The sequence below is a fragment of the Lissotriton vulgaris genome, chromosome 4_1 (genome assembly GCF_964263255.1).
Source record: "Lissotriton vulgaris chromosome 4_1, aLisVul1.2, whole genome shotgun sequence".
NCBI lineage: Eukaryota > Metazoa > Chordata > Amphibia > Caudata > Salamandridae > Lissotriton > Lissotriton vulgaris.
In genome coordinates this window covers 168,587,121-168,608,484 of record NC_141691.1, presented here as the reverse complement: position 1 = coordinate 168,608,484, position 21,364 = coordinate 168,587,121, and the positions used below count along the sequence as shown (strand labels likewise).

The following is a 21,364-nucleotide window of genomic DNA, read 5'->3' as shown; positions in this document are numbered from 1 at the left end:
TTGTTTCACAACACTGTCCTCTTTTTGGGGGACAGACATTAAAAAGAAGCCTGTCACTCTAACATTATTTAATGTGCTTATTTATTTATTTATTTATAAATACTTTAAAAAGAGTTGTTAATAACTACTTTCCATTTATTTTGCCCCTCATTTGTTTTACGCCTTTTTCTTTTACCTCATTTGATAATGATCTTCCCATTTGTATGAAATTATCCAGATTTTGCCCTTGCATTAGGCCTCTTGCGCATGTGTCATAAGTACCTAATTATTATATTTTCATGGGGTAAATTAGCATAGATTGGAGTTTATACTGGTGTGTTTTGAATTGAAGAGGAATATGATTTTACGGTTAATATTCACTCTTATGACACCATTAAACCACTCCAGCTGAAACAGATTCAATCACTTTGATACCTAAAAAATGGGTGAAACATATCTATGATTATTGAACATATTGGATAGGTTTATCGTTTGACAAAAAAGTTAAAGTAAAAATGCCACTATGCTGTACTTTTTATTGACACTAATAATAGGTGTCCTTTTTTAATACATTTCATGTAAATACATCGATTGTGTAGGGATAATTCTAGCTCAAAAATTAAAATTCTTGGTGGCGGGCATCATATGAGAGGGTCTGGGGGAATCATAGTTCAGTTTGTACTGCACCTGTCATTTTGCATTGTTCGGTAATCTGGAACCTCAAAGGGGGGGCATGGCACTGTAGGGCATAATACCATGGCATGTCAAAGAATAGGAACATAGCAAGTTAAATACATGGGCATAGGATACAGGATCAGTTAGTTATCAATTAGCTCAATGTGTGGAGAAGTGTGGCTCAACGGTTAGAGGCGGCAGACCCAGAGGCAGAGGTCGGCCCGGGACCAGTGTTCAATTCCCGACGCGGCCGGGTGCAGGACCAATGTCAGCGTGCCCGATAAATCTCGCCTCGGTGCCACTCTAACCATAGGGTCCCATGATGCAACTCTGGGCAATAGCTTGCTTAGTCTCCACTCCGGCCCCATCTTCGCCGGGGATGCCTGGCTGCACCGTGGGGATGCCCAGTAAAGGGACCATCTCACAGGGAAAGCCAGGACGGGTTCCCCAGTGGTACAGCGCTGGGACGCTCCAGGGTAACCACGCGCTCTATAAATCCAACATTCATTCATTCATTCATTCAATGTTTGGGCCACAAGAGGATAGAGGCACAATTTAGCTCTGCTAGCATTCAAACATGTGAACTGCAATTTACACATATATTTCACCAGTGAGAGCTTAGCTCACTGAGCTGTCCTGCTGGCATACTGGACTAAGCAAGGTATGAAACAGGACTGTTGTTTGTAAGGTATATATATTAAGGTAATATATTGACTGTTGGGAGAGACATTCTGCGGTATAATAGTTACACTCTGTAGGGTTATTTATTTATTCCTGTATTTATTTATAGAGATAGTACAACAGACCTTTTACTGGGAGTGCTTTACTTGAGTTAAATGTGGCACATAAGACGTGCTTCATAATTTGGGTGGAAAGACATCAGTTGGGTGGAACACAATATAACGGCTGAATGAGATATTATTGAGCGCTCTTTCACCAATGCAGGCATCCTGGTGCTAGGAACAACATGAAATCATGACAAAACGATCACACTTGGTAGAATTGTTCAGATATGTACAACATATTTACAAATTCAGATGGTTAGTGTAGGAGGTGTGCAGGTCAGTAGCTATTTACGAAAGGCTTGGCTTTTAGCAAGTGGGCGTTAAGAGCTGTCTTGAAATATGGGAGGGAGGTGGTTGGCTGGTGGCGGCTTTGGTTTCTGTAGAGCCAAGAACATCCTTAAAAAATTACTTTTTTGTTCTCTGGGGAGGACGACCAATGTGGTTGGATTAGTTGTTCAAAGGTTCCGAACTCTGACATAGTGCTTGGTGGTTTCATAACGGGGAAGAGGTTATGGTTTGCCAAACATTGGGTGCATCTAGGAATGAGGTGTCTGGTAATCTGGATTAGATAGGAATATTGGGCCTTATTCTGCAAGGTAAACGTACACTTTGAGTATACTTTTATTGGTTTTTTTGCTATTCACAAACTCTGAGTGTAGTTTTATGTGTAGTAGCTTTATGTCTGCAGAGAACTCTGCACATAAAAAGATAGGACAGTCTCTGCAGTCATAAATATACTACAAGTAAAACTACACTTGTAGGTTGAGAGTAGCAAAAAAATAGTTAACTTACACCAAAAGTGCAAATGTACCTTTGTGAATAAGGGCCATTGTGTCTAGATATAAAGGCTATTGTAAGTGGTTTGTATAGCAGCCTAAATTTGGTGGCCAGCAAACAAGTTGTGTGTCAGAGAGCCGTGGTCAATGAGTATGCGAGTAGGCTTTGTTGTGTGCGAATGGCAAAATTAAGGGCCATATGTATCAACGAACCCTTTTGCGATTCCTAAATAGCGATTATTAAGGAATCGCAAAATGGTATGTATGAAGAAATTCGCTTTTTATTAGCGATTCCTTAATCATCCTTATTTGCGAATTCGCATTTTGCGAATTCGCAATTAAGGAATAATTTCCAATGCATTCCTATGGGCCTGGAGGCCCATAGGAATGATTGCGAAATAATTCTCAAATTGCGAATTCGCAATTTGCTAATCGTAATTTGAGAATTATTTCAAGGGTGCAGGGGTGTCTCAAGGACACCCTGCTGCACCCCTGTAAATTACATGTGTGTGCATATGGCGCACATACATGCCCAATGGGCATGTTTGTGCGTCATATGCCACCCTCACAAATGCACAATTGTGCATATTTACAAGAAATCGCAAATTACCACCAACTATAAGTTGGTGGTAATTTGCGATTTCTAAATCTGAAATCGAAATTTGGAAAAGCTTCATACATAGCATTTAAGGAATCGCAAATTTGCGATTCCTTAAATGCTTAAGCAAAATAAGGAATCGCAATTTTTTGCGATTCCTTATTTTGCTATTTTTTCATACATTGAAAAATCGGTAAAAAGGCCGTTTGCGATTCGCTAAGGCCGAAAACGAATCGCAAAAGGCTTGATACATATGGCCCTAATACTTTTGTCAAGGGGAGCAAAATAATATGTAGAGAGGCACGTATCCTTGTGAGGGAATAGTCTGTCTGGAGGGGGAGGTAATTATGGAATCTACTTATTTCGAGAAGCAGGAATTTGGCTGAAGCCATACTGGAGGTGATGAACAAAGTGATTAAATGCCTTGTTGAAGACAGAAGCTGGAGCCTGACCGAAGGGACGTCAGTGGTAGAAGAGAGGGTCTTTGCAGCAAGGAGGTGGATGATTTTAGTCTTAGAGGAGTTGAGCATTAGGAAACAGAACACCACTCATCTTGCTGAGAAGTTGTCAAGAAGGTTTTTATTGGAAGAGGGGTTTGAAGTTGGGAATTTAGAGGTTCAGGGTGGGAGTGTAATCACCAATGCAAAAGGGTGATGTATTCATGAGAGAAGCGAGGAAACAGCCCAGAACAGATCCCCGCGGTACGCCCAAAGGCCAACACAGTTTAGGAGGTATACAGTGCAATAAAGTAGGTATTACATGCTATAATGGCGAGACCTTGCATGCTGTGAGTGAGAGATATTGCGGGGTATGAAAGTGATATTCTGATGGATACTTATAACCACAAATTCCTCACCTTGTGAGTATCCCCAGGCACCAGACTGGTCTCGAAACACAAAAAGCAGTGTTCCTGGGTACTGATAGGCGCGTCCTTGTGACTCTGCGCCATCTTTGATCCACCCAAGAAGTGACAAACAAGGCTGCATATAAGTGCCACCCATGAAGAGATTTTTGTAACTCGTCATTATTTTTGTCAAATCTACCATTGTGCAAGGGTACATATCACCCCCTAAAACGTCAGGGTTTAAACATTGTAGGGGTTGTTGCAAACATATGTCTGTGACAGATCCACATGAGGTCTGCCTCTGGTGTTTTGCTTTGGTGCACAATTTCAAGGTCTGCAAGGACTGTGCCCAAATGAACTTAAAGAACATCTGAGAATGTGAGGGGAATGTTGTCAAGATTCCACGCAAGTCCTGCTCCTGGTCGAAGTCAAAAGTATGGAGTTACTCCTGATCACAAAGTCGTGCCTGCATGATTAAAGTGCAAGCAGGACTTAGCACTTTCCTGCCACTCTCTATCCCTAGAGATGGTGCAAGGGAGTCACTGTTTCACTCTGTCTTGCTCCCGTTCAGCTGGGGTTCTCATTCCAGACCTGGTTCTAAGGCCCCTCATTTCTAGGTCCAACTGCAATGTCCCAGCAGATGGAAGCCCTTATTAAGACCTTATTAAGACCATGCTGAGCATCTTCGACACACTGCTGGCTCCCTCTGATTTGCCTTTGGGCCCCAAGGATCAGCAGAGGCCTCCAGTCAGGTTACAGACGGTGGATCCATCCTTCACGCTATCTGTGCCCCAGGAACTCACTTTGGGTTCTGCACTTGAGCTGATGTCGCCTTTGGTTCCAGCACCAAACTCTGTGCCTATCCCTTCGATGTCAACACCCGCAGTGACACCTCATGCACTGGAGGAGGATCCACAACCTATCGTGGTATCCAACTCTGAGCTGAATTTGTCTCAACTCCAACCAAGGTCGTGCTCTGATCCCGACTTGGCACAGGCAATACTCAATCCTTCTGACTCAGACACAATGCCATTCCTGTGAAGTTGCACACAGACACTACACAAACATGTTTGGCTTGTGCTCCGACAAGAGTCAGCCATGTGGGGATGATAATGGAGATGAGTTTGCCCTATGCAATGATAAAGTAAACTGATATGGGAACCTTCAAGATGCTAGTGGACTGGATACCTCAACTCATACTCCCCCGCCACTCCAGCTACAACTTCAAAACCTCTTTAGTATCCCCTTAGTGGCAGATTCTGTGGAATTCCACCAATGGGCAGAAAAAATGGAGCTCGGGCAGCAGTTAAGCACCATGAGTGCGAACAGTGCTGAAAATCAGTGTGAATTGCACCACACGTTGCGCAGGATGGGCACAGCCTTTCGAGTTGATTTTGCTGCTGCTAGTGTAGAAAATGTACTCCAGCGGCAGCAAACCTACTTGAATGGCATCCCTCTGTCGGGGAACTCTAGTCACCACTCCTATTATAAAATTGCAAAAGAGAATGCTAAATCTCGCTCCCCAGCTTGTATATTTTAGAGCCTCGCAGGAGAAAGATTCTGCCATGCGGTGATTGGCAGAATTTGGCCAGAACTCTGCATTAAAGAGTAACATGGAGAGGCCAAAATTCTGCCAATTCCGCATGCGGAATGGACTATTTTGCCCACCCCTACTTTTGACCTGCCGCTCTGTCTGCCTACATCAGAGCGACTTTCGGAGGACCACCTGTCTCTTTTGCATCAGCAAGTGCAGGCTCATTAAATCAAAGGTGCATAGAAAGGGTGATGGCTTCAGAAGCGGTGACTGGATATTTTTCCCTCTTCTTCCTTGTGCTGAGGCCTTTGTCCTATCGTTGATCTTTGACCTCTAAACACCTTCCTACGAAAGGAAACATTTAAGATTCTTATGCTGGCCCAAGTTCTATCTGCCCCGGCGGCTCAATGGTGCCTCCTGCACTTCATGGTAGACGAGGAACATTTCCAGTTGGCAGTGCTCCAGGTAGGCCTCACCATTGCCCCTGGGTGTTCATAAAATTGATAGCGGTGGTCGCAGCACATCTTCAGGCGTCAGGTATACCAGTTTTTCCCGACCTCGACGACTAGCTGTTAAAGGTGGTCTCACTGCAGGGAGTCATAGACCTCCTTGGGATGATGGCAACACTTTTGACATTGTGAGGTTCACTATCAACACACTGAAGTCACAACTGGTTCCTTTGCAGAGGATTCTGAGCATTGGAGACATCCTGTATATGGTAGAGTCCAGGCTTTCCCTTCAGAATAGAAAATCCTGGTATTTGGGCAGTGATTCCAGTTTTTCTGCCTCAGTCCTGGGTCTCAGTGAGGATTTCTCTGAGGCTTCTTGGCCTACTGGCCTGCTGCATCATGCTCTTTAACTATGCCAGATGGCACAATAGAGGCTGTGCTGTGGGATCTGAAGTCTCAGTGGGCCCAGTAGCAAGGGAACCTGTCGGACACCATCCAGGTTTTGAAGGAGATTGCAAAAGATCTGGAGTGGTGTCTGCTTCACTGCAATTCAACTGGCAACAGATCCCTCTACCTACCCTACCCAAAGCTGATTATGGTGACAGACGTGGCACTGCTGGGTTGGGGAGGTCATCTGAGAGAGGTGGAGATCATATTACTCTGGTCTCGGGAAGAGACATGCCTCCACATCAACTTACTTGGGTTGTGGGTGAGCCACTTGGCATTAAAGGCCTTTGTGCCAACCATTAAAGGTAGGCTGCTGCAGGTTTTCACAGACTGCACCACCGCCATCTGATACTACAGCAAGCAGGAAAAGGCGAAGTCCTGGGTCCTGTGCCAGGAGGATTGTTATCTCTGGGACTGGCTGAGTTATCAGGGCATTAGCCTTGTTTGTGAACCATTTGGTGGGATCTTTGAATGCCAGGGAGGATAAACTCAGTCAGCGATACCTGTTGGATCACCAATGGCAGTAACATCCTAAGTGGTCCAGGGATTCGTCCGACAATGGGGAGAACCCTGGCTCTATCTATTTTCCACCACCGGTACCATGCAATATCAATGCTTTTTCACATCAAAGTTCGCAAGAAGACTGTCCCTCAGAGGAGCATTCTGTTTGGAGTGGAGCACAGGACTCTGCTCCGTTTCTGCCTCTGCCTCTCCTGCCCCGAGTTCTGAAGAAGATCAGAAACTACTGTGCCTAAGTCATCTTAGTGGTCTGGATTGGGTTAGGAGAGCGCAGTACCTGGAACTTCTGGGCCTGAGCATCTGTCCTCCGATCAGGCTGGTGTTTCGAGAGGCCTTCTGCTGCTGCAACTGGGCACGGTCATGCACCCAGGTCTGTGCGATCTGCTTCAACCATGCATGGAGATCGTGTGGCAACAGTTGACTCCTTTGATCTTCCTTCCAAAGTCGTTGATGTGATCATGGCAGCCAAGCACCCCTCCACAAAATAGGTGTGTGCCATTTTTGTTTATTGGTGCGGCACCCACCCATTGCAGGTCTAACTGTCAGTAGTGTTGTTGTTCTTTTTATTATTGTCCCCAGCAAGGACTTGCAGTGAGTAGTGTAAGAGGTTACTTGTTAGCTTGTTTGGGAATTTTATTTTTGCCAGACCAGCCATCCTTGTTGAAAGTACCCATTGTGAAGAGTTTTCTTAAAGGTTTATACATCATATGTTTCCGTCCAAACCCATGGTGATTCCACAGTCGTACTTAAATTTGTTTTTCACTTTCCTAATGTGTACTCCTTTTAAGCCAATGCACAGTTGTTGATTACGTCCTATGACCAGGAAAATGGATCTGTAAAGAAATGCCTCTTTTTGTATGGTCAGCCCATGTTTTTTGGACTGATGCTGCTGATTTTTCAACTGTGAGAGTGCACTGCTATGTGTACGCATTAATGAAGCACTATTTTCATGACAGTCGCATTTTTTTTGCCATTCGGTCCTGCTGGGCGTTTTGATCTGAGCTATTCCACAGACTCACCACCTTGGGAGGTACTGCTTTGGTATCTATTAACAAGGTGAGGAATTTGCAGTTAGGACAAGCCAGGGGGACACCAGTAAAATCCCCATGCAGTCTCTTACATCCTTCGTTCACTGTGGGTCAGTCCCAACTTATGCAGCTCCCCCACAGCAAAAGCTCAACAATTAGGTGCTCAATAAGCAAAAAATCAGGGCGGCCCATAGTGTCAGAACCACCTTCTAAAGTTGCACAACATCACGTACTGGCGTGCAAGAACACGGCCTTTAAAGTGTCCAGATCCAGTCGCGCACCTGGGGTTAATCACAAGGTCAGAAATATGTGGTTAGACAGAGTACCCACCAGAAAGGTCACTCCTAAAGGTAAGTAGCTTCTTATTTTAAAGTGATATGCTTGGATATTGCGGGAATATCAGAGGGGTGTGGTAGATAAAAATAAATTTTCCTTGTAATACAACAGACGTTGCTTGGTGTATGTGATTCAGTTTGACAGTATGAACAAGGGGGACAGTGCACTGGTTGATGGCAAGCCTGGATGAGATAAGCAAGACATAATAAGGAAGGTAACATGGGAATAAGAGAGACTGCAGGGGAAAAAAGACATGGATTGAAAGATAGCAGGGAATGAGAAAGCAACATTGCATGGTGCGAGGGAGTCGCATTGCAGGGGATGAGATCAGCATTCCCTTCTATACCAGAGAATTTACAGAGGCTGCATCGCAGCAACATTGCTTGTCACTCTTACACATGAAACCATCCCCATTGCAATTCAATTGTATTTACAAACACATCTTCAGTTACCTTGGTCTTTGAGCCTTTTATTGTTTGTGCTACAGGTCCTCGTAAGCCTTAGGCCTTAGTAAATAGTTTTGACTGTAGATGAAGCGACCCCAACAACCCTCCCCCCGCTGCCCCTACCTTGACTTCCTGTTGCACTCAGTGTGTGCCACAGGGTGGCTGCTGGGAGTCCCCTGGTAGTCAGGATTTCCATTCTCCAAGCTCTCTATTGTTTTCAAAGAGTTTCTTCAAGTGAGGTGATCCTTCTCGATTATCATTTATTGATTGTCTTCTCTTCTTGGTGTTCGCTTTCTCTTCTCCAGGTGTGCGGTGTGTGAGGCCCCGGCTATGGTGATAGCCATACACAGTCAGACCATTCAAATCCCATCCTGTCCCCAAGGATGGTACTCTCTCTGGATTGGTTACTCCTTTATGATGGTATGGACCAGTGCTTCCTTCACTTTCATCCTGTGTATCACACGCCTACTACAGTGTCTTACTCACACCTGCACATAATGTGTATTGTTCTAAATTCTCAAACTGTACAAGTACTTCAGCACTTCTGTACTTAGCACACTTTGAAAGTGTCTTGCCTTACTGCACTATCTTTCTTATTTTCCATTTATTTTTTCCAGCACACCAGCGCAGGCGCAGAAGGGTCTGGACAAGCCTTGGCGTCACCAGGATCCTGCCTGGAGGAATTCCGCTCGGCTCCATTTATTGAATGTCATGGTCGGGGAACCTGCAATTACTATGCAAACTCGTATAGTTTCTGGTTGGCAACTGTGGAGATGTCGGAAATGTTTAGGTAAGTAGAAATGGCTATCTAACTCTGGTCATACTTAACAAGATGGGGCAAGGGGCTGTGCATGTTACACTTAGTAAGCGTAAAGCAGGGTCTCTACCTAATTTCACACTGCGCTGTTTATTTACGACCTTCCCCTGCTGATGTATGTAAAAGTGGTACAACATACAACATCAAGTTACAATTAATTATGTGTAGGTGTTTTTAAATGTAGTGCAATCTGCTGCTTTAACTTTGACATTTAAAACATGCATTGATGGATCATTAATTATCACAATATTGCAGCTGTGACTTACTATTTGCATATTCATATCTCAGCCAAGCTCAGTATTTACTCTACCCTATCTGTTATGGACTTATTTGTAGGTCAAACTGTGCTGGCTGTTTTCCTGTGTTGTTGTGAGTCATTTTTGCGTTCACTTCCTTTTGCCCAAGTATGATTATTTTGTTTCTGCTGCTCAATATTTTCAGCAGCAGCAGCTGGCTGAAAGCCTGCTATCCTGTCATGTTTAATTACCAGCAGCTACTGAGTTTCCATTACAAGTGGGAAATGATCTGCTTGTTTTGACAGATGGGTATTTATTTTTGCCAGTCCTGGGTCCAGTGTTTGTCGAACGTGTTTTTATCAATGTACATAGTCGGGATAATTGGTGTGTTATGAGTTAAACAAGCAAGCACTTGTTTCCTCTAAGTTCCCCCTCTGTGGCCATGAAAAGAGGTTCACAATAACATGTTTGACGAACTGTTTCTTCAGTTCTGTCTCTGCACTTGCTTTTAAAGCTGTGTGTTGCTGTAAGCGTAGTCTCACAGGAAGTGTATGGTGATTAGAAATAAGTTTTAAAAGTTGCACATTTCCAAGTAAGTGAAGGGGCAAATAGGAGGGGGCAGTCCAAGGGTTTAGTGTTTGAACTCATCAAAAATGAAGAGACAGATAGCAGCCTAGGCATGCCAGAGCCTACATTGTTGCCACCTAGGCAGGACAGACTCACCGAGGTAGAGAATTCTAACGGAAGCAAACTGGTAAAGGGTGGCTGTGTGAGGTGAACACTCACCACCAAAGCATGCAGTGCTCTGCAAATCCCAAGTTAAAATCCCAGAAAGTCTGACTCAAGCGCACACCTTCTGAGCATGCTCAATGGAGTACCATTACATTAATTAAAAGCAACACTTGTTATTCATATCACTTGGAACCTCCTTAAAAGAAGTCACAAAGGCCTACATATAAAAAAAAAACATTAAGGTTATGTCCAGATGGAGCAGGAGTTCCAGTGCCATTCAGATTTCTTTTCTCTCCCACATCTCCACAGACGGTGGAGAATTCTGTCTAGTTTCTATAGTGGCAGTGTTGTTGGGGCTCGTGCCTCTGTGCTTCCATCTCAGTCATTAGTGCAGGTGAAGAGAGTCAATTTCGCACGTGCAAAACTATCCAAACCAATCAGGGTTTCAGAGAATTTGTGAAGTCTTGCACAAAGACCTTTCCATAGCTGCCAAGATCCCATCACGTCTCCATGTCAGACCTTGACACATTTCTCTAAAAAAAAGTGTACCCTCGGGCATGCCTTCAGGCACCAAGGATCTGCAGGGACCTACAGTCATATTACCACCCACAGATCTGTCCTGGGTGAAAACTGTGCATCTCCAACCCTCTTCGAGTTCACACCAACTCCACTGTTGACCTTCAGTCTAGCTGCACAACCTGTGCCAGTCCTTTGATGCCAGTCCCAACGCAGCTTGTGTTGGAGGGGGATCCTTTGCCGTTGGCAGATCCTGAGCCAAACTAGTCTCGACCCCGACTGAGGCTATGTCCTAATTTCACTCCCTACGCACCTGATTCCTATACAGGCAATTTAGACAAAACACTGCATCTACGCAGAGCCATCCTCGGTTAATCCATCAGCCCTTCAGTTCCGATTCTGAATAGAATTTGCCACCTCTAGGAGATGACAACAGAGATGATGGGTGTGAGAAGTTGGCCTGATATATAATGTTCACTAGTTCTAGTGAGCACTTTGTATCAGTCCAAACAACCCTTATGGTGATTGGTTGTAAGTCAACCTTATAGACCAGCTATCCTAATGGTAGCATGGACAAAAGCAGTCTTTAGGCTAAACTCTTTTGGCATGTGAAGCCAGCTGTTTTACCACATATAACCCCTTGAATACCAAGTGAAAGGACACCACACAGGTTGTTATGAAAATAAACAAGTATTTATTAACTAACATACACCTCTGAACTCTTTATGAGGTCAGAGGCCTAAGCACATGACAATACTAAGAAAGAAATACGAGTACCACAATATTTACACGTGTGCCTTAGGGGCACGACAAACCATATACTTGAAACAATGGAATGCGAGGAAAGAAAATACTGTAAGGAGATCCAGAGGCTGGAGGATCGCTGGGACTACGCTACAAACTAGGTAAGTAAGGAGCAGGAGGCCCACGGGACTCGCGTGCAGAGTGGAAACTAACACGCGAGATGCGTACCAATGTCTATGGATGCTACAGTTTAAAGAGTTACGGATTCCGGACGAACCCAGCTGGATGGAGGAAAAACAACAGTGGACCTGGACACTAGGATAGTGAACACAGACTTCAGCACCTAGAAGCTTTAGGGCCAGATGTAGGTTGGTCGGTAACGGCCGAAAATCGGTATTTTCGGCCGTTACCGATCGGTAAATGGGTGACAGGTATGTAGGGGGCATTATTTTACTGAATCGGTAAAATTACCGATTCGGTAATTTTACCGATTCGGTAAAATAAAAAATCGGTATTTTTACCGATTCTGAGGCACCCAGATGTAGGTGGGACTCTTCTGAGTCCCAGAGGTCTTACCGAATCGGTATTTTACCATCAAATCCAATTTGATGGTAAAATACCGATTCCCGTGTGCATGCACATGTGTGCATGCACACCTATGCCATGTGACAGGCAGACCTGCCCTTAGGGCATGTATGCCTGCCACATGGCACCCGAGCCTGTTTTGGGGGTGTCAGAGGGTGTCAAAGTGACACCCCCTGCACCCTTGTGGAAATCGGTATTTACCGATTCGGTAAATACCGAATCGGTAATGCCCATTCATTCCTATGGGCTTCAAAGCCCATAGGAATGAATGGGCATTACCGATTCGGTATTTACCGAATCGGTAAATACCGAATTCTTCCGAGTCGGTATTCCAGCACATCTGGAATACCTACATATCCACCCCTTAGATTTACCGATTTTTAATTACCGAATCGGTAAAATTCGGTAATTAAAAATCGGTAAATCTCTTTTTCCTACATCTGGCCCTTAGTTACCTAACCCACAGGCTGCGGGTGCATAGGGCTGAAGTGGTGTTGGGTTTGCTGCGTTGATCCTGATGAAGCCTGAAACAAGTAGTTGCTGGCAGGTGGCCAGATGGAGGAGTCCGGTGGTTCCAAGGATGGAACTAGGAAGAAGAAGTCCTGAAAGGGAAGGGGACAGAGTCTCGGTCACTAGCCAGTGACGGTGCTGGAACCAGGAGGGAACCAGATGCTGTCGCCGCGATCAGGTGGAAGAAGGAACGCTTCTCTCTGTAGCTGCGCGTACCAGGAGCTGTTCTTTACAACCAGGCTGGAGGCACGAGCTGTCCCACGTAGTCTGCTGCTGTTGGTGGTGTTGGATCGTCGATCTGGTCAACAGGCCTTGGCAAGTGCAAGCCACGCGGTGGAACAAAGATGGCGTCTGGTGCGGACCAGGAGGGTCCGGGGTGCTTCTCTTTTACAAGGAAGCAAGGGCCAGTCTGGGGGACCAGACCAGCAGTGTTGAAATCTTCGGGTCGTCGTCTCAGAGGTCACTAGCCAGCCGGCAAGTGACCGGACAACAGGAAAAGCAGCAACCAGGCAAAAGGGCCCCACGCAGATCACGTGGATGCTGGGGGGCTGGTCTTTGATGCAGGAGCTGCGTCGGTGTGGGGCTTCTCAGACCCCAGTGCACTCACTCGAGGATCCCTCGGCGGTCGTGCTGGAAGCGCTGTGCAGGTTTCTTCAAGATGGCCGTCTCCAAGTTGCTCTTAGAAACCACGGGTCCCAGCTGTGCTGTGGATGTAGGTAGAGGTCAGAGGAGTCTGGAGGTCTGGGTCTCGTCAAGCTGGGTCGTCTGGTTCCAGGAAGGAAGGACTTGCATCAAACCGCACAGGAGCTTGATGGTGCCTGCGGAGCAGGATGGTCACTCCCTGACCATAGGGGAGATTCTTCAGTCTTCTGATATTCAGGAGGGAGAAGGTCAAGAGTTCTTCGTGGAAGTTGTCAAGATTAATCTAATCTGGAATGGGACCAGCTCCTACCTTTATTCAGCTAAAGGGGGCTGCACTACGACTAGGTCCCTCCTCTGGGTGGGACCGGGAAGGGGGGTGGTTACACCCCCTTTCCTTTGTCCGGTCTTGCGCCAGCTCTGGGGCTGGAGTGCCCCAGGAACTGGTTTAGACCGGTGTATGCACAGGGACACCTTGTGTGCCCCAGGCATGTCTCATTCCTTTCAGCCCTGTCCTACCTAATACACAAAATCCTGTCTGGGGTGGTGCTAGCACCTCCCAAGGCAGGAAACCCTTTGTCCGAGCCTCCCTCGCTGGAAGGACTCCCAGCAGCAGGAGATCCGACTTGTGTCTGTGGTGGCAGCATCCATTTTGTGATGCTGAGGCTCCAGTTAACTTTAACCGGGGTTTACAGTTACATACATGTCGTGTCCCTCTAGAAGGGTGGAATGCTACCCCCGTCGCCAGAATTGGCGAGGGGGTAGTATTCCAGTTCGTATCACACCTTACTCAACATGTTTTGATAATGCTATACCAAAGTTAGCATTTGACCGCGAGGATCATAATGCACTTAAGAGTATATGGTATAGCGTTATCATGGAACAGCTATTAGGACTTGGTTCCGCAAGCTGCAAATGGGCTCAGCTCATGCCAGAGCACCATCTCACATAATTCCAAGCACTCTGCCTTCAGGATTGATAAGGCCTGCCATAGGAGTGTCTGATAGGAATATATGTGTCCATTTTTAGGGTTAGATATAGGGATACTATATCTAAAGCAAAGGATGATTACACTACCTTGCCCCAGCTGTCGTGCAGCCAGTTGTGTCTGTTTAGATGGCCAGCCAGGGGTGGCATAATACATGCTTCAGCCCCTGGTAGGCCCTGGGTACACCTATGCCCTGGATACCTAAGGTATGCTGTACAGGGACTGATAAGGTGGCCCAGTACCAATTGGTAAATGCACCTAAGGTACATGGTTGTCAATTTAGAGAGAGAACAGCTAGGCTGTGGGTATGATTAGCAGGCCCACAGCCAGGGAAAGTCGTAAACCAGTGAAGCAAAAAGCAAAAATCGGGGGTGACCATAGGATTGCAGACCCTACTCTCCTACAATGGGGATGATTTTCACACACATTATGATGATACCAATTTATACATGATCTTACAGGAGGTCAGTGTGCTTGATGTTTCCCCTGATACTGGTTTTATATTCCCCTCCAAAATGTGTCACTAATGGAAGAAAGTGGTTCCTTTGACATAGTGATTAGACGTGCCCCTGAGGTTCCTTCTGTGGAGATCAGAAAAAAATGTTCTTACTGAAGTTCAAGGGCATGAGTACTCACAAACTTTCACTCGGGCCGCACCAGTGGGGGCGGGGTCAGTGGGGTGGGCGGGGCTAGAGCAAAAAAAAACCTGGGACCAAGAGGTTGAACACAGGCACCTGCAGTGGACGCATTAGTCCACTGAGCCACCATACACACGTCTGTCTCCTGTCTCTGTGTCTGTCTGTCTGTGTCTGTGTGTCTGTATGTCTCTGTGTGTCTGTGTGTCTCTGTGTCTCTATCTGTGTGTCTCTGTGTGTCTCTGTGTCTCTATCTGTGCGTCTCTGTGTCTCTGTCTGTGTGTCTGCTTGTCTCTGTCTCTGTCTCTGTCTGTGTGTCTCTGTGTATCTGTCTGTGTGTCTCTGTGTCTCTGTCTGGGACTCTGTCTGTGTGTCTCTGTCTGTGTGTCTGTGTCTAAACAGGGGAACATCCTTTACAACGCAACTTTTACCACGCAGTGCCTTCACAACGCAACTTTTACAACACAAACCATTACAACGCATTGCGCTGGGGGGCGCTCTAGGATAGGGAATAGGTTTAATTTACTATCCAAAACCTTCCCTACTATCCACGGGGACTGGAGTTGGAATAGTAAATTAAACTATTCACTATCCAGCGCCCCAAAACACTATGCGTTGTAAAGGCATGCGTTGTAAAAACCGCGTTGTAAAGGAATGTGTGGTAAAAGTATGCGTTGTAACGTCATACATCCGTCTAAACAGAATGCTTCCCAAAACGCCCTTTTAAAAGTCAGCTGTGAAAGCGCAAACAGCTGACTTTTAAAGTGCCTTTTAGGCAGCTTTCCCACAGTGCCATGACCTCACAGAGGCCGGCAGTAAACACAGAAGACAGTCGCAGGAGCATACGATGCCTATTTAATACGTATTCACAACGTATGCTCCTGTGGTCATCTTCTGTGTTTACTGCCGGCCTTACTTGAAACTTAGAAACTCCTAGGCAAGGTCCGCGGGCATCCAATGAAGGGCTGCCGGGCCGCTGGCGACCCTTGTGCCATACTATGAGTACCACGGTTCTATAGCCTGGGCACGCTTCCTCTGAGCTCTTACTGCCATTCATAAAAGCCCTAGCTTATACATTGATGAGCATTGGGTCCAAGCCTTTCTCTAGCTCGCCAGTAAACAGGCAGATAGCCAGGCACCACTGACTGACACCAGGCTACCTTGATCCAGAGGGTATAGGGGTATAGGGTTCCACCAGGAAGCCAAATTCTGACTCATTTCCTACAGTCCCTCCCCGACCTCCAGACAGTGAATTGAGGTAAATTGGGAAACACATGTTTTCTTCAACCAGCCTAGCTTTAAGGTCAGTCCAGAGCCGGACTGAACATAGCAGGCACTGGGAAATCCCCCGGTGCGCCGCACGGGTTGGGGCCGGTTTTGCAGCATTACTGCAAAATCGGCCCTGTACCAAAATCGGCTGAAAACCGGCCCCGGCAAAGAGCTCGGTGGCACCTCCAACACCCCCGAGTGGGGAGGGGGGCGCCGGCCGAGCACTTTGCCAGGGCTGGTTGTGGGTCCCAGTCCGGCCCAAGATCAGTCAATGCAAGTTGCTTACTAGGATGATCTATGCACAATCAAATATTTTCTCCAAGGGTGGCAAGCTATTACATCTGACAGATAGTTGTGGCTATGCTCTTCCATTTCTTTCTGACTGGCTGCAAATTCCGCATACATCAGAGCCGCTTTCAGAAGAACACTTGTCCATCTTGTTACACAGAGGCCCATAGAGAGGGAGTGGTTGTTACTCCTGCTATTCCCTCATGTCATAGAAGGACGGAGGGCTTCGGGTTATATTTAAGATCTTTGCTCTTTTGACACCTTCCTATGAAAGGACAAATTCAAAATACTCGGACAGGCCCAGGTTTTATTTGTCCTGGATCTGAGCCACTGGACGGTGGCTTTGACCTGCAGGATGCATATTTTAATGTGCGTGTTCTGCAGTACCACTGCCGTTACCTGTGGTTCAGTGAAGGGCAGGGGCATTTTCGATTAGCAGTGCTCCCCTACGGCCTCACCAGTGCCACTTAGGTATTCACGAAAGTAATGGAGATAGTCACGGCACACCTTCAGAGGTTGGGGATAGCAGTACTCCCCTACCTCAAGGACTGGCTGTTGAAGGCAAGCTCACCAGAGTCAGTCATAATCCACCATCAGGCGACGACCAACCTCCTGACACTGTTGGAGTTCACGATCAAGAGCCTCAATCCTGGGTCTCAGTGAGAATGGTTCTGAGGCTTATTAGCCTGTTGGCCACCTGCATCCTGCTTTTCAGCAATGCCAGGTGACATGTGCAGGCTCTGCAGTGGAATCGAAGTCTCAGTGAGCCCATCTCCTCTGAAACCTGTTGGATTCCATCCAGGTTTCAGAGGAGACTGTAAAAGATTTGCAAGGGTGGTTGCATGACCCCTAGTTGGACCAGCCACAGACTCCTCGCCCTTCCCCACCAAGAGCCGACAGTGTGATGGATGCATCGCTGTTGGATTGGAAGTTCATCTGGGAGAGGTGGAGATCAGATGTCTCTAGTCTCGGCGGAAACCCATTTCCACAGCAGTGGGTGCTGTGGGCCATTCGTTTGACATTGAAGGCCTTACTACCATTCACGAAGGGGACTTTAGTTCGGATTCTAGTAGATAATACCACTGCCATTTGGTATTACAATGAAAATGGTGAAGTTACATCCCGGGTCCTATGCCAAACAGGCTCTATGCCTCTGGAGTTTGTTGGGGTGTCAGGGCATCTCCCTAATTACGAGCCACCTATTCGGATCGTTGAACTCCAGGGCAGATGAGCTTAGACAACATTGCCTGACAGACCAAGAATGGTGGCTACACCTCTAGGTGGCACAGGCCATCTTTCAATAATGGGAAGAACCCTGGCTAGATCCGATAAGAGCGGAGCATGGGACTCCTGTAATCCTTTCCACCTCTGCCTATCCTGCCCAGAGTTTTGAAGAATATCAAGAACAATCGGGCCCAAGTCATCCTTGTGGCTCCAGATTTTGCCAGAAGAGGGTAGTACCCATAACTTCTGTACATAAGCATCTGTCCTTCTATCAGGTTACTGCTTCTGTTGCAGCAGCAGGGCAGGGGCTCTGCACCTGGGTCTGCACAATCTACACCTCTATGCATGGAGATTAAGTGGCAGCATTTGACAGCATTTCATCTGCATTCTGAGGTTATGATTTGTATCCTTGCTGTGCAGCATCCCTCTACACTACGGGCGCTGGAACAAATTTGTGGCCTGGGTTGCAGTCCGCAACACAGGCCAATTACAAGGCAAATTGCTGGAGGTTTTGTAGTCCTTGCCCCAGCACAGGCTTGCAGTGGGCACCATTAAAGGTTATTTATTGGCTTTTTGCGGTTACCAGTCCAACTGTCCTTGATAAAATCACCTGTTTTGATGAGATTTTTAAAGGTTTGACCCACCTGTTCCCTCCCAAACTATTTGCAATGCTCCAGTGGGATCTTAATTTGGTCTTGACGTTCCTTGTGTGCACCCTCCTTGAGTCAATGCCCAGCTGCGTGTTGCATCTTCTGACTATGAAAACTGTCTCCCTCATTACAATCACTTTAATTCGTCACATGAGTGATCTCCAAGCTTTCTCAGTGTAGCCAACTTGAACCACCTTTTTTCCAGACATAATGCAATTTTTTCCAAAAGTTGTTACTCCTTTTTAATTGGGCAAGCCTCATCCCTCGAAAGAGGAGGAAAGACTCAATTTTCCGGATCCCAAAAGAGCCTTAAGAATAAGCATCGATTCTACCAAAGACCATCGGATGGACAATCAGATTTTTATGGGGCTCTCAGAGGAAAAGAAATGCAAGGCCATGCAGAAAAGGATTTTTTGAAGCTGGGTAGTCCTCTGCATTAAGAACTGCTATGCATTGGCCAAGAAACTGCTTCTGGAAGGACTAAGGGTGGCTACCACTGCGGTGGCAACATGGGCATCTGTGCACACATTTACGAACCACTAGTTCTGTGATAGTCAGGTCTAACAGCAATGGCTTTTCGGCTGTTTGGTTCTGCAGTACATTTTAGTCTGAGCCTACTCCACAGACCCATAAACCTTGGAATATGCAGTAGAGGTATCCATCAGAAGCACAAGTTACTTACCTTTGATAACGTTCTAACAACCGAATCCTCATTTCCCTCCAACCTACCTATTCTGTGGAGGGACCTCTTTTTACAATCAAAGCAATTATTGGTGCCTCATGAATTCCATCCACTCTGGCTCGCCAACCGACCCATGTCCCCACCACATCTTCAACAAAGCAGACTCCATCATCGCACCCCATCTCCGTGATGTCATCAACTGCTCCTTCATCTCTGCCACCTTCCCAGAAAGCTGGAAACATGCCGAAGTCAGCGCCCTCCTGAAGAAACCCACAACAGACCCCTCTGAACTCAAAAACTACCGCCCCATATCCCTCCTTCCATTCCCGGCCAAAGTCATTGCGAAAGCCGTCAATAGCCAACTCGCCGCCTTCCTCGAATCCAACAACTCCCTCGATCCCTCACAGTCCGGCTTTCGAGCCAAACACGGCACCGAAACCGCCCTCATCGCAGCAACAGACGACATCCGAACACTACTGGACAACGGAGAAACAGTGGCCCTCATTCTACTCGACCTCTCCGCCGCCTTCGACACTGTTTGTCACAGCATACTCATACAACGCCTCAGCAACATCGGCATGAAAGGAATAGCCTTGGACTGGATCATCTTGTTCCTAGCTGGGAGAACTCAGAGAGTCCGACTTCCCCCATTCAAATCAGAGGCCACCGAAGTCATCTGCGGTGTACCACAAGGATCATCACTCAGTCCCATCCTCTTCAACGTTTACATGAGTCCACTCGCTTCCATCGCGCGTCAACACAGCCTTAACATCTTCTCCTACGCTGACGACACCCAACTGATCCTTTCCCTCACCAAAGACCCCAACACCGCCAAAACCAATCTTCACAAAGGCATGAAAGAAGTAGCCGTATGGATGAAAGACAGCCGCCTTAAACTTAACTCAGACAAAACGGAAGTGCTCATCCTAGGATCATCCCCCTCTGCATGGGACGACTCATGGTGGCCTTCGGATCTGGGCTCAGCACCCATACCCACAGACCACGCACGTAACCTTGGCTTCATCCTAGACTCTTCACTCTCGATGACCAATCAAGTCAACGCGTCTCATCCTCCTGCTTCAACGTACTCCGTATGCTCAAAAAAATCTTCCACTGGATCGCCGCCGAGGCTAGAAAGACTGTCACCCACGCACTGGTTACGAGTCGACTAGACTACGGAAACACCCTCTACGCTGGAATTACAGCCAAATTACAGAAAAAAGTCCAACGCATCCAAAACGCTTCAGCGAGACTCATTTTGGACATCCCTCGCAAAGATCACATTACCGGTCACCTGAAAGACCTCCACTGGCTTCCCGTCAACAAGAGAATAACATTCCGTCTCCTCACCCACGCACACAAGGCCCTCTACAAACTAGGGCCCGAATGCCTCAACATTCGACTATCCTTCTACACACCCACCCGCCAACTGAGATCATCCAATCAAGGCTTGCCGCAGTCCCGCGTATCCAAAGATCCACCATGGGAGGTAGATCCTTCTCCTACTTGGCGGCCAAGACCTGGAATTCCCTACCCACTCACCTCCGCCTTACACAGAACCACATCTCCTTCAGAAAAGAACTTAAAATCTGGCTATTCGATAAATAATGAACCCCCTCCCCAAGCGCCTTGAGACCCTCTGGGTGAGTAGTGCGCTATATAAATTCTTGAACTTGAACATCTCCATAATTTGGGCCCTGTTTAGAGCTCCCTGTCCGAGGGCGCTGCAAGTCAAGCAAGAATATGATGTCAACATCCAGAGATGGGAGGCCAATGAAGAGACACATTAGGCAACCTAGCCATGGGCTGGAGCACAGTTGGCAAAATGTTCGGACCCAATGTGGCACCTGCGGAACATTCTAAAGATGAGTAATCTGCAGTTAGATAGATAATGTACCAGAAAGAGCAATAGCGAAGGTAAATGACTTGTTTGTTAGCATTCAGGGGTGAAACATGCAGCTCCATTCCATCACTTCCAAGGTGGTACAGTCATTGCAGTCACACAGGGCCTCTATCAGTGCACAGGAGCATTTCTGAAAAATTCTCTGAACCCAGTCTGGTGCCCTGCGGTATTCTGAAGATGCTAAATCTGTGGTTAGATAGAGTATCCACCAGAAAGAGCATTACCGAAAGTAAGAAATGTGTTCTTTCGGAACACTATTTTGGTCAGTGTGTTCCTAGAGAAGGTGAATGCAAGGATATGTCACAGCATTTACACAATAAGCAACTTTCTGCAAGTTTGGAATATTGACTGATAAATGGACAAGACTCCAATTTATCCTAAACTGGAGGTTTGAGAAATTTAGGAAGGAGCAGCAATTATAGTGGTGTCAAAGAGTGTAGAACGAATTATGTTGATGGGTGCAAGAGATAAAAAAAATGATAACAGTAATAAAGTAAAATTGAATGTTGTAGATACCCACAAAACAGAAA

General features: G+C 46.6%; 1 protein-coding gene across 1 annotated transcript in view; it reads left to right on the top strand.

The window, feature by feature from the left end:
* The window catches only part of COL4A5 (collagen type IV alpha 5 chain), a 448,329-nt gene that overhangs the window by 417,269 nt on the left and 9,696 nt on the right, over positions 1-21,364 (top strand). Inside the window, exons 49-50 of the mRNA XM_086918465.1 lie at positions 8,722-8,836; positions 9,034-9,206. Coding sequence (XP_086774591.1) covers positions 8,722-8,836; positions 9,034-9,206 — 288 coding nt within the window. The remainder of the gene's footprint in view (positions 1-8,721; positions 8,837-9,033; positions 9,207-21,364) is intronic.